We start from the raw sequence: 17,353 nt of genomic DNA, 5'->3' as shown, positions 1-17,353 counted from the left end.
GATCGATTTTGTCAGAAACAGTAAGAACTAGATCGATTTTGTCACAGCTTCACAATGTCATTTCAATTAGACCATGATTCTGCAATTAGCTTACAAGGCATCATTTGCATGATCCATTAACCTTCTACAATGCTACAACTTAATGGCCTCCTTTCCCTATGGGCGTACCTTGCTATGCAAAAAATCACCACAGATGCAACAACCTTGTCCAAATCTAATGGGAAAAAAAAACAAACACGAATTGGAAACTAAGTTTTGTTTATGGCAACACAACAAATAATAAAGAGTTGCATCACTTAATTGTTATTCCATCACGGCATCACAAGACACGAGAATATTCGTCCGGATCTCTAGTCTACTTGTACGTTTCTCTGTTGTATAATTTCTAATTTTGAAATGAAAATTGACTCTAGTCATTTCCAACGGGATCACTATAACAACATTTCAGGTGGCTGATGCAGCCAATCAAATTTGCTTAAGAATTGAATTTCTTGTTGGTTCCAAAGAAAATTTCGTAGAATAAAATAAGGTAAAAAAAAATGCACTCCAATGACTTCAACCCTTTGCATGTAAAATTTCTACTATGATATCTCCGACTAGCGAACATCGAAACAAGATGTTAAATCAATATTAGTTAACATACAACTACAAGCAGCCTTTAGAATACACCTGAGCCTGACTGACTGCGTCCACGAGGTCTTGCAAAAAGTTAGCCAGATTTCAGAGTGTTGCTAAGCCTGCATTAAAAAAAAGAAAAAGAAAATAAAAGAAAAATGAACAATCATTCCAAGTGAAGCAGATTATGTTAAAACACTCTAAATTTTTTTTTTTTTTTAAAACTTATTTATGTGATCCTCATTTGCTAGACTTAATCTGCATATCAAAAAGGGTTTATAGAGCATACCAATCCAAACCCTCGAATAGACCTTCTCCTTTTATAGCTGAAGTTTTGAAGATAGCCCACTGCCGATTTTTTATCTTGTGAAGTTCCAAGGCTTCTGTTATTGCAGCATCGTCCAAAGCACCAGGAAGATCCTGTGCATTTATAGATAAGATCTCATTGCATCTTTAGTGACAACATAATACTTCAGTAAGCTCTCAGACAATGGAAGGAAATGAGTGAAAAGCATCAAAAGATTATAAAACTCAACTTCCCTGTGCAGAAAAAGTAGGGAAAAGAAGAGTAATAAGTACTTGTGTCAGACAGGAGTAATTCACTCACCTGTTTGTTAGCATACACAAGGACAACGGCACCTTTTAGCTCTTCCTCCTACAAAAAAAAATGATGGATTACCATCATAAATATAGCCATAAAATAAATATGTAAATTCATCCAATGCAATATATTTGATAGAAATCTATGAAAATTTACAGTGCTTTGCCAGCATACATAAGACTGATGGAGTGTTACATGCCGTTCTGCTGAATCCAAATTGTAGCTCTAAATTATATGATCATCATATGATATAGAGATCAGAGATTCGATCATGATCATGTCCGTGCGGAACTTTTTATGTTATTGTTCCATCAAAATAACGGGTTAAGAAACTAATAATCCAAAAACATAAGATGGTTTCATAGTTCTTTAATAGATAGTATTATGACTCATTCCCAATGCTCTTAACTTCCACAAGTTATTTATCATCTTTTGAGGTTATTATATTTAGAAACCAGATGGACAAAATGACCACAACTACATGTTATAAATAAGATTGTAGCATGAACTTCTCCAAGTGTGACAAGAAAAGATAATAAATAACAAATAAAAGTAAATAAGGATCAGAACTCATCACAGCATGCTGAAATCTTCTAGTCATTTATATTCTAAATCTCTAAGATCCAATCTATGAACAAGATTTCTAAGATTCCAACAATGTTTGGCACTTAGCGCTACAGGTGCTAAAAAATTTAGTTGATATCCATATCTCTTGCAGCTATCTTCTTTGTTGAATCTTGTAGTCATTCATATTCTAACAAACTAAGATCCAAAACTAAAAGCAAGACTTCTAAGTTTCCAACTCCTCTATTTGGCGCTTAATGTGTATAGGTGTCAATTTTTAGTTTAGGCTTTCTGTTCCCCAATTCTCTCATAAGTAACTTCATTGTTCTCTGCAGCTATTGGTGATGGGTACCATGGTTTGCAAAATGGCAATCTGGATTGTAGGATATCCGGGATCAATTGGGATTGGGTTTTGTAGTGGAATCGTACAAGATCGCTATGATTCTACACTTTGAGCACAAAACACACAATATATAAAATTGAAGGTCATTTAGAGATCTCCATTTATCAACGGATGTAACCTGTAACTACCCAATCTTAGGCCCAAAAAACATAGTTTAAAATCTTTTCGGAGACTCCAACCAATTTGTCATTGTAAAAAGGATATTTTTGTCTTTTGCATCATTAGGGGTTTGAGACTATTTAAAACATTTGTTTAGTTGATATTCGGCAGTTTTGATCCTCACAAATATTTTCTCTCGCTCCTTTCTCCAAAATTACAAATTTTGGATGTCTATTTCCTAATATTCTACTGAATGGAATGGTCTTTAGAAGATTGTTTCCGGCATGTGTTCGAATCAACATAATCAATATCTAATCCACCTATCCAATCCTGATCCTACCGATCCAATCCTAACTCCAAATCAATCCTACGTAGGATCACGATCCTACAAACTATGATGGGGACCATTACAACAATCACATAATGGTGATTGTGAAAATTCAACTATGAATACATTCTAAATGAGTTCATTGTCGATAAATCTTTATCTTTGATAATGCATTAACAATTGAGATTAAGATGCACGAGAAATGGTAATTTTCATGCACACCAAAATTTGAGGCCAAACACAGAGACTAGCATATATTCAATCAGCAGGTGAACTAAATGGTATGACAATAAAAGACACAAGAAGTGACTATCGACTTGTGACTAACTTTCCCAAAGTATTTATCCTTTGGCATTTGAAGAAATCATCAAATCTATGATGCTATCGCCTATGATAATCCTGATAAGTGGTACTTTCTTTCTGTTATCAGAGTCATGCATGCAAATGTTATTCAGTTCTTCAATCAAGTGACTATATAATAAAATTCTATTGTCGGGCAACAAGATTGTAAATGGTATGCAGCAGCACATAGATTCTAGGTCTTGCTTAACTCATGCCATTTAGAATCCATAGCTAGTTCAAACTAACAAAACAGTGGTCTTCAAGAGATGAGTTGGCCTTCAAGGATGGAAGCCAGTAGATTTTTTAAGTGTTGCAAAAGGTTTGCCAGCTTCACAAAAATAAACACCCTACCATACATGAAGAAAATGATACATATTTGGATGCAGCAGCATAGTTCCTTAAGGACATAATAAACCAGTGATGTCAAAAATAAATATGATAACTATACATTTGAAAACAATGTGTGGACACAGAATCAAGACCATTAAATTCCTTATTGAGTATAATGATCATCTGATGTGGACTTAATGAATTTTCTTAGTAAAATTTCTGATTGCCTAATTTAATTTCAGGTGCAATTGGCTGTCATCTAACTACAAAATAAAAACATATATTTGCAACTTATGTGTACCTCTAAGATAGCATGGAATTCATCCTTAGCTGTAACCAGCCTGTCAGTGTCACTCGAATCAACAACATATATGATAGCTTGAGTGTTTGGAAAGTAGCATCTCCAATATGGTCTACAAAGAAAAAAAAAAGCATGATGACTTTAGTTATTTTAGTGCATCAATAAGTTAGTATATATGCCAAAATAAATAAAACAATATCTGTGGGTATACATTATTAGACTTTGACTGACCAATGACATAATCCAGCTATGACTCACTATTAGTATATTGGTCAAACTAGTGGAATCAATAAAATCATATGTTTATATTAAAATATTCAAACATCTGAATGATTTCTGATATTATGAGAAAATTTAAAATATCATAATTCACATAATATTAAAGATAATACAAATTTTTCTCAGAAATTGAGTTCATGCATGTACAAACTAGGATAATACTCTCACAGAAAAAAATATCCCTTCCAATTTTTCAAGGAGACTAAATCCAATATGAAACATAATGAAGAACCAGCACGTGTTGATGTGCAGAATACGAGCTCCAATCAAGAGTAGAATTATTTGAGATGAGAGTTTAAAATTGTGTTCCCATAGAGAGGTAGAAACTAGAAAAGAAAGAAAGATAGGGATGAAAAATGAAGGAAATAAATAAAAAAAACCTATTTTTCTCTAGAAAGGAAAGAATGGAAATAAAGAGGAATCAGGAAATGTATTATATCCTCATTTATTTTCTAAAAAAGTAAAGATCAGACAACACTTGAAGTGATGGCAAATGGACACGAGTTAGAGCATTGTGAGGTAGTTGTGATGATAACTTTCATATATTTGAGAGAGTGAAAGGGGAAAAAAAAACCTCTTGGTTCCTTTCCACACCCCTCTCTCCAAAAAAATGCAGATTTTTTCTATCATTCTTCCTCCTTTCTCTAAAAGGAAAGGCACCCCAACAGGAAAGAATTTGACAATGGACAAGTAAATTCAGAAGATGCAGAAACCATGGTAACATTGACAGGTAAAAACTGGAAAGGGGCTACCTGATACTTGTCTGTCCACCTGTTCAGTTAAGCAATAAAGTCATGTCAGAAACAAAATCATCAAAAGATACAACAGCAAAGAAGGCTTGTAATATATAAGTCAAGATCACTTCATATCTATCCTTAGAAGAAGCAAAAACAACTAAAAAACAAACAAACCATGAATTCAAAGTAACTAAAATTACATATCTATCCCATAATTTAATTCTCGAAAGGCCACATTAGCTACTAATATCTAGATTTTTCATTTTTGATTGTGTTTACTAGTTAAGAGTGCCAATGTAGTCTTACAATAAATAAAATCAAGATCCAAGTTCATGAGGTTGACTCAAATCCTAATGAAATTCTAAATCTCTTTGAACTGGCATTGGTGTTATCCTCAACAGAATGCAAACATCCACTAGGATAGTCAACTGTGCATCCATTACTAAAGAATTGAAAGTTTTAAAGCAAAGAACTGCTTTATTTTATGATAAATCTCTGCACACTATAAATAAATACTAAATCATAACCAAACCCAAAATGTTATGGCTGGCATTAAGCTTGGTAGGGCAAACTTCAACAATAAGTACAAAGGGGTTGATTAGGTTAGCATCTAGTTTAAGAATTCATCAGTGTGGCATTCGATACAAGCTAGCCAATATATCAAATGTAAACAAATGGAACAATCAATTATACAAACGCCAATGGGTTTTGAAGGAAGAAGTAAGCGCTCCTCAACAAAAAGCAAAGCAAGAATTACTTTGATTCCAAAGTGAATATTTTTATATCTAACTTGAATCCAGGCAAGAAGGGATCAAGTAATGCTCATCAATTAGGTAAAAAAAAACTATGACTAGTTTTATGCAAGTCTATCAGTAACCCCACTCATTACCATAAACTCGCTTTGATTCCTACTTTTTTTCTTAGCATTGCGCCATTGAAGAACAAAATTTTTCTTTCTAAGTAATATTGATCCATTTCCTTAACCCAATAACCAGTACAGAAGCTCAAAAAAATGTGCCAGCAATGAGCACCAAACCCACATTCTATAATCAAGAGGCTCCAATTCACACTTGGTAGATCTAGTTCATTTTCATTCCTGAATGAACCATGAAGCTCGCTAAAATGAAAAGTGGCATGCTTACATCTTAAAAGATGATGTTATCACAAATATGCATCACCGTCATCATTCTTGGATCCTATCCAAACATCACTAAGAGAAATGATAACACCATCTAAACCTAACTAAGCATCAACCACAAGTGTAGCAATAAAATCTGATCAATCTACCATGTCAATTTAAAGACAGTAGTATCTACTAACAGAAAGCATCTAGATCAAACAAAGAAATATCAGAGAATGAATGACGTACCCAAATCCCAGACTTGCAACTTGATATTGTTGTATTGCACGGTTTCTACATTAAATCCAATCGCTGAAACAAAATAGAAATGGAACAAGACAACCAATAGTTGGAATCTTCCAAACTTCAAAATGGAGAGAGAGAAAGAGAGAGAGAGGAAATTCACCGACTTGGTATCGTAGAAACAACCTCGCCCATCTGAAGCCGATCTGAAACAAAGCACCAAATCAACCCCACAGATCCAAGGACATAGTGAAGGAACAAGGGAGGGCGGGGTGTAACTCACAGAGGATGGTGGTTTTCCCGGCATTGTCGAGGCCTAGAACAAGGATCCGCGCCTCGCGGTTGCCGAAGATCGAGGAGAGCATCCGAGTAAAGAGGATGCCCATCTCCTTTATCCAGGAGGTGCGCCGAAGATATGCTCGAAGAGATCTCAGATCCGAGGAGCAGAAACCCTAGTCACTGAGATCGGTCAGGAATCAATTAGAGCAACCGCGAGGAGAGCATCCGGGTGAAGAGGACTCCCGTCTCCTTAATCCAGGAGGTGCGACAGAGATATACTCGAGGCGATCTCAGATCCGAGGAGCAGAAACCCTAGTCATTGACATCGGTAAGGAATTAATTAGGCATCAGAGAAGAAGAAGAAGAAGAAGAAGAGAGGTGAACGAGACAGTGCAAGAGAAAGAAACCTTGGAGCGGGTGAAAGGAGCTCGCAATATTCTTCCCTTCCGACGCTAAATACCCTTTAAATACCCCTCATAATTAAATATTTTTTAAAAATATTTAAAATAGAATAAAAAAATACCTCTTATTTTTATTATTATAAAATAACACTTCATTTTTTTTTAAAAAAAATTATAAATCTCATTCTGCTTTGGTCGAAATCATTAGAAATTAAAGTAGTTACTTTATTTAAAATGGCTTCGAGTAAATTACATATAATATTTTTAACCAAAACTGGTTGAAGTAAATTTGGTCAAATGCTTTAGGTTATAATAGTTTTAATACAAAATGGTTAATAGTATTTAATAAAATTGTTCTATTAGTATTTAATTAATTTTTTATTAAATTAGCACAGTACATTTATGAAAATTTGATCACTATTAAAATAAATTTAATTATAATTATTTAATAATTTTAAGTACATTAAAATAATTTTTACCAAAATTATTACAAGAATATTTGGAGAAATAATATGAAGTGAATTTTTTTTAAAAAATAGAGTGTTTTTTAAAATTATTATAAGAATATTTTTATTATAAGAATATTTTTGGCAAAGAATGATGACGCAAAAAAAAATCACAAGATGTGGAGTATCCCGCGACGCCTTCATTTTGGACCACTCCCCAGTCTCCACGCCTGCACCCGCGGCGAGCCAACGACCTCTCTCTAGAGAGCGAGCGAGCGAGCGAGGAGAGAGAGGTACCGAGGGAGGAGATATGCTATCCATGGAGCTTGTCCTTGTCCGTTCTCCTCCCACTCTCGGCGTGAATGCATCGCCTTCCTTGCTCCCCCTCCATAGCCGGCGCCCCGCTCCATTCCTCTCTCCAAGGCGTCAGCGCTTGTTCGTTTTACGTCCTCCGGCTCCTGCATCACTACCCGTTGCCCTAGCTCACAACGGGACCGTCACATCGGTGTGAATCTCTCTTTTTCTTCACTTTTTCCGCGAGTTCCTTTTTTTGTGTCAATGAGGACTTAATTCTGAGCCCTAGATGGGGAAAGGCTTCGCCTTCACCTTCTCTTCCATGATTAATTCTTGAATTTGGGATCATATGCGAATTTTCTTCACTGTAGATGTCCACGACAGGAGTCATGGTGTACTAGAGAACAGTATTAGTATGGAAAAGCTTTTGTTTTTTTACATGAATTGTTAATTGATAAAGTTATGGGAAGGTTGCATATTTGTATTCTGTATTTCTTTGGTTTGCAATGCAAATTTATATACACAAGTTACCTCTCTGGCTTTCCAAATAGAAGACAATTTACATGGCCATCTAAAGAGAAAGGTGAAAATGGAAAGCATCGATCAGTAATGAAAACATGGGATTTGCAATAGCTGAAATCCTAAAATTTCTACAGCTAGTTGTTTCCATTAAGAACCACTTCTCATAATGAATTGTTAATTGAAGCTAGCCAATAATTCTCGTGTTTAAAAAAAAAACTTTTGAAAAGCTGATAATGTAGGAAGAGAGGCTTATTGAAGTAGGTTGTATTGTTTACAGTGGGAGGCTTACACATTGACCTTTAAATGATTTGCAAGTGGGAAATCGAGTACTTAGAGTGTCGTTTGGCTTGGGAAATACTAACAAGGGTAATCTTGGATCTATATATTTCTTGTGTTATTTTATCTTAGTTTCGATAGGGTGGACCTGGTGGTTACAACTTATAAGGGTTCTGTTTATGTTATATGGATGATCAAACAGTTATCAATTGATATGCACTTAAACTCATTGCACCTAACCTAGCTGGAATCTATTTCATCCCTGTGCTAATACTACTGTGAGAGTATAATGATTTCCATGTGGTTTTCTTAACTTCTTTTTTCCAATTAGTATTGGCTACAATGAACATGGTTCTGTAAATCATATTTGTTGGTTAAATTTTTGTACTTTTCAAACTGTAGCAAGACAATGGGTTTTACACAGTTGGTGATTTTATGACCAAGAAGGAAGATCTTCATGTTGTAAAGCCTTCTACATCAGTCGATGAAGGTAACAATTGTTAACTTTTTTATTCTTTTTGTCCATGGAAATTTTCTGAATGAACACATCAAATGAAATGAATAGCACTGGAGCTCTTAGTAGAGAATAGGGTCACCGGCTTTCCTGTGATTGATGATGACTGGAACTTGGTATGCAATTTTCTTCGCTGCATTTCTTTTGTTTTCAGTTATCAAATACTTCTTTGTGATAATCAAACATTTTAAGAATAACTTGTTGCCACAGAACATTTTCTCCATATCTTAACTATTATTTCTTGATGACTATGTGAAAATTGATTCATCCTTTTTCATGTTTCACCATATGACTTTTTTAAAGAGAGTTGATATGTTTCAGTTGATGGATTTGAATATTTAACTTGTACAGTTATGCTAGAAAAAATGAACTATGGAATAAAAATGTTGGAATAATGGAGAATAGAACAACGAATTCAAATGAGTTTATCATATCACCTTTTTTTTATACATATCACTTTCTTCTTGAGAGGTGGATATATTTTAGTTGATCATATAGTAATTATGCTAGAGCTGAAGATTCTATCTCCTCATTGAGGGTTGTTAGTTATGTATAAGGAACGCCACTTTTCTCCCTTTTATTCCTTGAGGTTCAGATATAATAAAGAATGATATACTACATCATTTAGATGCAAAAGCAATTATGACTTTTGTTATGAATAGTTGATTTTTGACAAATCCTCTTTAAGAACAATAGAAATGGAAATGAAGATGTAATAGATATAAGTAAAGCTGATCTAGGTGAGTTGCCTTTTGTCAAAGGAAAAAATGAGAGGGAATGGAAAATAAGGGCAAGAATTGATGGTGCCACACTCTGTTGCAGCAGTCTGCTCTCTTCTTTCATATCCCTCTGACTTTTAGTTCAGCGTTGTTGGGTCCCACAAATGTTGATTTTATTCTACTGTACCTTGATTCCTCTCTACTGTGTGGAAGTTCATCTTTCATTCACTATGCTTATTTTGTTTGCCTTATTGTTTAATGATTCACTTGTCCATGTTTGCCAATGAATTCTTTAATCATATGGTCCCTCCTCTTTTGGCTTTGCAGGTTGGTGTGGTTTCAGATTATGATTTGTTAGCTCTGGATTCTATTTCAGGTTTTGTTAATTATTTTTCATTGTCAAAACTGAATGTACTGTGTATGTAATTCTACCAAACTAAAATGCATATTCTGTCTTTTTAGAGTACTGAGATTTTTAGGAATCACTATCATTTTCTTATTTGTTATAAAAGTTATCTGTTGTGCCTCATAGGATTGTTATTCTTGAAGGTTTTTAACTCTTGCTTAAGGTTCTAAGTTCTTGATTCTAGTTCTACTATTTGCTTTCTGCATAGCTTTTTCTGAAGCAATATGGAACAGATTGCTTGATTGCAAAACTTTATGCATGTCATAATTCTATAATATACTAATTTATTACCATCTAAGAGTGTTCATCATGTGCCATGCACATGAGAGAGGTGCTGTAAATGTAATATGGTTGGCAACATTACATGAAAACTTTATGTGGTCTCTGGAAAGTGATACGATGTTAGTCAAATTACTCTTATTGCAACTGCAAGAATTGTGGTTCCTTTCGAATGGCCTTATGCTGTCTGGGTCCTAGTGAAGGTGGATGGTTGATTAAGTTGATGGTTCATAGGCTAAATAGGTCCTTCAAGAAAGCTGATATTTGTTGTCACTATCGTTTGCAGTTGGAATTGTGACTTTCACTTGATTTTTTTTTTTAAAAAAAATCTAGGAGTAATTTTCTATAACTTAGAACACTAAAGGTACCTAACATATTAGGAGAAGGTCATGCACTTCTATGCTTAAGGCATCTTGAAACCATTATTTCTCAAATATAATTATTTCCTTTTACAACAAGAGCAATGATTTAGATTTCAATTTATAGTTCTATAATTCTATCGTAGACAATGCACTATCTAAAAGTTCCTATTCTTCTCAGGTAGTGGACAAACTGATACAAGCATGTTTCCTGAGGTTGATAGTTCATGGAAAGTGAGTCATATTTGCTTTCTTTGTTTCCTTGTAATACATATTATTTCTCTGCTCAATATATTTTTTTCAGAACAAATATGGTTAGGTGATACTGCAAATTTGGTTTGTTTGAGATATTTTTTGAAACAAGGTGAATTGTTGCTTCACTAAGCAGTAAGCAACATGGTCTCTTTTTTATGGCCCAAATCTATAGTCAAAGATTGTTAACTGTTTGCAGATACTCTCCATGGTAGTGGTATTAGACTTTCAATAAATCATATAGCTTCAATTAAGGATCATAATGTGTCATCCTGTCAACATGTTAGTCCATAATTATAGAATGCCATTAGTTAATCTCTGATAGTCAAGTTCATTAGGGGATTTTTTTTTTCATAATATATGGTGATGCGATATAATTGTTCTTTTTTGTTTCAAGAAATCTTGCAAGAAAATAAATGCACCTGATAAGGCAAGAGCTCATCCATGGAACTTGAGAAGCCCTATTGTTGCTAGATTATATTTACCTCTTAACGTAGTTATCTCAGCAACAAATTCCTGTATTGTTTATTGGCCTATTGGTACTAGTTCCTTGTGGATCAGTGTAGATTACTGGGAGCATTTTTATATTGTAATGTGCATTTTTTTTATACTGCAGTTGTGGAAGTGAAACATGCAGGAAGAAGCATTTTTGTAAAATTTATTATTTACCCAGACAATGTCAAATTCTCGTGGATGAAACATTGAGATATACGACCCAAAATAGATACTATTTTGTTTCCTTTGGAATAACTAGACCTGTATGCACACTGAATTATGTGTCAGAATGCGGAACCTCACGTTCTTATACTGTTGCAGACATTCAATGAAATCCAAAAGCTGCTACGTAAAACAAATGGTAAAGTTATTGGTGAGGTGATGACTGATGCCCCTCTTGTGGTTCGTGAAACTACCAATCTTGAAGATGCTGCAAGGTTCTACACATTGTCTCCGATCTTTATGTTTCAGCAAGAATGTTGAACTGCTAAACAAATTGCAATTGCTAATTGCAGGCTGCTACTGGAGACAAAACACCGCAGATTTCCAGTCGTTGATAGTGCTGGTAAATTGGTATGTGATGTTCCAGTTGTTAAATTGTGTGCGTTTTTTTTAGTTCTTGCTATTGAGGTTTTCAACATGCCCACTGAAGGTAGGTGTTATCACGAGGGGAAACGTGGTTAGTGCAGCACTCCAGATAAAGCATGCAAAGAGGGTGAATTCTTGATTCCCGGATGGGAAGCACATATTAAAGGAGCCACTACGGATTATTAGACCGCACTGCTGCAGTTGTCTGATCATTGAGACTAGGCTTTTGATGCATATTTATGTTTTAGATATCTTAAATTAGGATACATCAAAATAGGTATGGACAGTGATTATTGATCATGTGAAGACTCAGTTATGTCCCTGCTTTATATTTTCTCAAACGAACATGAAACGTGGTCGTTGTTGGCCCCCGATAGATCTCGGGTCAACAGGCCAGTTACTTGTTGACCTGATTAAACGGGCTGGAATTGGAATCAGCACCAGCCTATCTGAGGCCGGGTTGATTATGGTTCCCGTCTCAAAGTAACCGTAAATAGGCTGTTTGAATTGCTGGTTTAATTTTTTTTTTTTAATCTTTTTTGAGTTGAAAGTTGTGGCGGTTCCGAAAGTTGGAGGTGGTGGTTAATCGATGGTTTTAGTTGTTGGAAGTTTGTTTAAAAAAAAATAGTTGAAATTATTGGATCATTTTATATCGATTTAGTGTTGATTATATTGGATTGAGTCACACGTAGAGGTGAATCATGTGGTTTTCAAAATTTATCTTTTTTTATAAATTTAAAAGCAAAGTACGCAGCGGAAGACTAAGTAAGAAAGTGAAATAGAAGAATAAGTAAAAGAGCACACGTTCGGTTTTACTTAATTCGAAATCTTCGGTGACTTTTATTTTAAGGTCTAAGTCTTGCGGATCTATCAATGAGTAGTTCACTAAAATATCTTTAACGATACTTTCAAAAAAAGGAATCGAGTACATAAAAAGATGAAACAAGTGCAATACATTGTACTTATCCTTTTGCGAATAATTAAGTACATAAATTACAAGTTTGTTGCCCAACACCTTCTAAGATTATCAGCTTAGGCTCGGTGTCGGTCGGCTCTTCTGCTGTAGTCAGGCGCAACCGCGTCGTAGCAAAGTCACAGCAAGAAGTCGGAACAGTTGGAACCTCAAACGGACGTGTAGAAGCTTGTATAGATGTTGTTGTAGAAGCTTAGGTCAAGAAACCCTTATAAATGTTGAGGAAGGTGCCTCCAACCCGACAAATTTGATCCCGAACAAACTGGCCTTTAGCCGCGACGAGATCTGATTTTTATCCTGCGGAAAGCGCCTTCTATGAATAGTGCAAAGGCACCTTCCACTGCTTGAAGGCTCCTTCCATCTCCTAGAAAGCGCATCGGGTACTGTTCACCCGAGGCTTTTTGTGCTCTTCTTACCCTGTAAAACATATTAGTCCCATAGATTAAATAATAACATGTAAGACAAGTGTTGGCATAATGATATTGAGTAGTAATTAGACTCTGTCTCTCCTGAGACCAGGATCTAGTCAAGGTCCCAGTTTAGGGATCCAAAATGGACCTAAACTGGACTGACGCCTACAGTCTCGTAACCGGGATGCGTCCTCATCGAGTCACTCTCCTCCAGTGACTTACCTTCACTTACCAATTTACAGTCGACTTACCTCATGCCCACCAAGTCTTCATGTCAGTTGTCAGGTCCGTAGACCCAACTGACATGAAGACTTGGTGGGCATGAGGTAAACCCTAAACCCTAAACCCTAAACCCAAATATCAAGTCAAGTCGCTGACCATCTGGACTTCACACCAGCTATCTGGTGCTGCAGACCTAGCTGGATTTCAGCTTAGTATCTGGTCCTTCAGACTCGTCAATTCATGCACGCTTGGTAAAGCACTTAAATCACAAAGGCACCTAACTTAACTCACTTGTCATTAATCAAAACCTGAGTTAGACCATTAGTGCAAATCGTACCAATAATCTCTTCTTTTTTGATGCAATGATAACCCGAGTTAAAGTTAGGAAAAGATATGTAAAAAATGAAATAGTAATAGCATGACTCAAGAGAATAAAAGTGTTGAGTAATTGTAATTTCTGTTTTCTCTTGGTTAGTTTAGGGTTAATATTTTCAAGATTAGTTTATCTTTTGCTTATAACTCTTACCCTCCCCCTTTGACATTCATCAAAAAAAAAATATATACGGAGGAATTAAAACAAAAATGTAAAGTAAGCATGGGAGATAGGTGTGAAAAAATTGACAAGGAATGTAGTATATTTCAGCCTTAGGGAGAGATTTTGAATAAAAAGTACTAAGTCAAAAGATTGTAAATCAAAAATATTTTTTCTAATAATTTTTTTGAGTAAAGGTAAATTTGAAATTTTCAAAATAGTAGGTTACAAAGTAATTTTTAAAGTAAGTAAAAAATTTTCAAGAACTAGAAGAAAATTTTTAAAATAATTTTCAAAGTGATAAAATAATTTTCAATTTTTTTAAAAAAATATTTTTACCAAATATTTTCAAATAAACCACCGAAAAAGTAAAAAAATTTTAAACCATTTAAGTGAATTCATTTTGAAACCAGAATATATTTTTTTAAAAAAAAACAAGAAGAGAAAAAAATTTAAGATGAGAAAAAAATTTTAAAAGTATTTTTCATAATATTCTCTCCCTGAACTTGATATTATTTAAGGAAAGTATTTATCTAGAAATTGTGCTTAAATGTCTAACCGTTAGTTACTAACTGACTATCAGAAGATAACAGTGTTCACTTGGTCAGTCAAGTACATATATCAAGTTAGTATTTGATTAAGATGGATTACTTAACCTGATCATAATAATTTGGTATTTCTTGCCCAGACTTGCATTGATGCATGGATATAAGCATCTTAAGTCCAGACAATGACCTACGTATCTCACGTCGTTCTAAGTTTGTGAATACACAATCAAGGTAAACTTAGTGTGTTTGTAAGATACTCAAGTCCTAGATCTATAGGTGTATATTTTCTATGGATGTGTCTAGACCATGGCTAAAGTTAATTTTGAAAGTTAAAGGAAATAGGAATTTTAGAAAATAAATGTAAAGACTTTCCTTAGATTTTGCAAACTCTTTTAAATAGTAGCAGTCCTAGTCTATGAAACACATTCCTAATTATCGACATAAGTTGCTAAATTCACTTTCAGGGAGTGGTTTAGTAAATATGTTAGCTAAGTTGGACTTGGACTCAATGTAATTGAGTTCAATATCTCCTTTAGTGACATGATCTTTGATAAAGTAGTACTTAATTTCAATGTGTTTAGTTCTGGAATGATATACTGGATTTTTTGTTAGGTTGATTGAGTTAATATTATCAATTAACACTTTTGTGTTTTTAAAATTTAGATTGGAGTTTTTTAGGGTGTGCATCATTCATAATAATTGTGCAACACATTCTCCTATTGTTATATATTCGGCCTCAGTAGTAGATAAAGCAACACAGTGCTGCTTTCTACTAAACCAGCTGACAAGTGATGATCCAAGTAGTTGACAATCACCACTTGTACTTTTTCTATCGAGTTTACAGTTGGCATAATCTGAGTCAGAGTACCCTATAAGTTCAAAATTGGCCATTCTAGGATACCACATTCCTACGTTGAACGTACCTTTTAAGTATCTAAAGATTAGCCAAGTGTGATTCTTTAACGCAAGTTTGGTACCTAACATACATACTGACTATAAATAAAATATCTGGTCGACTGGCAATTAGATATAGTAGGTTTCCTATGACACTTCTGTAATATTTGAGGTCTATAGGTTTTTCATTTGAGTCACTGTCTAGGTTTACATTGGAGGTCATTGGAGTTTTAATGTCTTTGGAGTTTTCCATTCCAAATTTCTTAAGTAATTCAAGTATATATTTATGTTGATAAACATACTTGTTGGTGCAAGGTGCACCAGAATCAAATCTGAGTTTTGATGTTGTCAAAAGTTCAAGTTAAGTCTTATTATGATATGATGATTTGGCTAAGTGTGCAGGCTATTTACTCAATCGAGAAAGCCCTAATCACGGCCAGACAGTAAAGTCTAATCAGGTCTGGAGGACCCAACGTTTTGGCAGATAGGTTGAGGTAAATAACTAGAGGAGCGACAGCGAGGTCGGGTTCCTGAAGGGAACAACCTAAGGTCGCTCATCCAACTGAAGAAATCGGGATGATTTCCAAGTTGAGATCAAGACAGTCCTAACTGTTATACTCATGCATATTACTACTCATATATTATAACTGTGCTAACTTTGTTTTGCAGGAATACTATTGTTATATCGAACTAACTTTGTGTTGTAGAATCATATGACCCCTTGAGCTTCAAAGGGTCATAACTTTTGACTCAGAACTCAGAACTCAGAATCAGGCTCTGTCAGTGGTCATGCGTCCAACACTCAGAAACCTTCAATTTACCATGGGTTCAGTCGACTGAACAGGAGGTTCAATCAACCGATCAAGGAATTTTATCAGTTAACCCAAAAAAGATTCGGTCGACCGAACAGGCAAATTTGGCAAAACAGTTCAGGCTCACAAACATGGTATCACAGCATGATCGGTCGACTGAAAATGAGGTTCGGTCGACCGAACAATAAAATCATTAATGGAGTATTAAGTGCGGATCTCGACGAACACGGAAGGTCACTGTTCAATCGACCGAACAATGGGATAGGTCGACCGAACCATTAAAGATCAGTTAATGCAAAAGATCGAGCCAGCGTCAGATTAAAGTCAGGAAGGAAGGGAGTAGGTTCGGTCGACCGAACAGAGGGATCGGTCGACCGAACAACAATGGAACTTATAAAAGGAGCTCGAGGTCTGAGGCTCAGAATAACTCTTTCTGATCGACTCAAGTTCTGTTCTGTAAGCAAACTGTGCTACAAGCCTTCATCAGCTTAGCAAGCCACATTATCCAGAAGTGCCGACCAAAGCTTCAACAGCATTTACTTGTCGGTATATTTTTATATAAGCTTGCATTGTAATTCACTTAAGCAAGATAGTAGGGTTGTTACTATCTTGCTCATTTGTATGATCTGCTTCTTTCCGAGGATCTCGGAAAGAAGGACTATAGTGATTTTCCCATCGGTGCGATCAAGGATCGCGGGCCTTTGAGTAGGAGTTGAGCTAGGCTCCAAACGAAGTAAACGAACTTGTCCCTTTATATTTTCCGCTGCTTACTCGAATTGTTTTGAAATACGAAAAGAAAAGTTTTAAAAGCGCGATATTCACCCCCCCCCCCTCTATCGCACTAATTCGATCTATCAATTGGTATCAGAGCCTCGTTAGCTCTGAAATTACTTAACCATTTTTCAAAGCATCTTTTAAAATTTTTCCTTTTCATCATTTTTTTCTTAGAATATTTTTTATTTTTCAAGCACTGCTAATCCCAAGACAAGAGTCTTGGACATTCTTTTTGTTTCTCAATTTTTGGTGCAAGAACAAATGACACAATTCGAAGGATATTCGACCGTGCGTCCTCCGCTATTCGATGGAAGCGATTTCCCATATTGGAAAAAAAGGATGGAAGTTTTTCTCAAAACAGACATTGATCAATGACTCATTATCCAATGTGGCTAC

At 35.2% G+C, this 17,353-nt stretch overlaps 2 protein-coding genes across 2 annotated transcripts; one reads left to right on the top strand and one right to left on the bottom strand.

The window, feature by feature from the left end:
- Nucleotides 1–442: 442 nt before the first annotated feature.
- Nucleotides 443–6,692, bottom strand: LOC121980408 (ADP-ribosylation factor 1). The gene is made up of 9 exons (XM_042532433.1): nt 6,649–6,692; nt 6,246–6,553; nt 6,130–6,168; nt 5,969–6,031; nt 4,615–4,633; nt 3,584–3,695; nt 1,223–1,270; nt 905–1,035; nt 443–737 (listed from the first exon to the last, which is right to left on the bottom strand). Exons 2-9 carry the CDS (start codon nt 6,346–6,348, stop codon nt 710–712), a joined length of 543 nt encoding a protein of 180 aa, XP_042388367.1. The 5' UTR covers nt 6,349–6,553; nt 6,649–6,692; the 3' UTR covers nt 443–709.
- Nucleotides 6,693–7,279: 587 nt separating this feature from the next.
- On the top strand, nt 7,280–12,133 carry LOC121980400 (CBS domain-containing protein CBSX1, chloroplastic-like). Its single transcript, XM_042532422.1, has 8 exons — nt 7,280–7,593; nt 8,583–8,670; nt 8,746–8,810; nt 9,741–9,789; nt 10,639–10,691; nt 11,526–11,641; nt 11,720–11,777; nt 11,857–12,133. Exons 1-8 carry the CDS (start codon nt 7,399–7,401, stop codon nt 11,929–11,931), a joined length of 699 nt encoding a protein of 232 aa, XP_042388356.1. The 5' UTR covers nt 7,280–7,398; the 3' UTR covers nt 11,932–12,133.
- Nucleotides 12,134–17,353: the final 5,220 nt, after the last annotated feature.

Source organism: Zingiber officinale, chromosome 1B, assembly GCF_018446385.1.
Source record: "Zingiber officinale cultivar Zhangliang chromosome 1B, Zo_v1.1, whole genome shotgun sequence".
In the NCBI taxonomy this organism is placed as follows: domain Eukaryota; kingdom Viridiplantae; phylum Streptophyta; class Magnoliopsida; order Zingiberales; family Zingiberaceae; genus Zingiber; species Zingiber officinale.
This window is presented reverse-complemented; position numbering and strand designations above follow the sequence as displayed.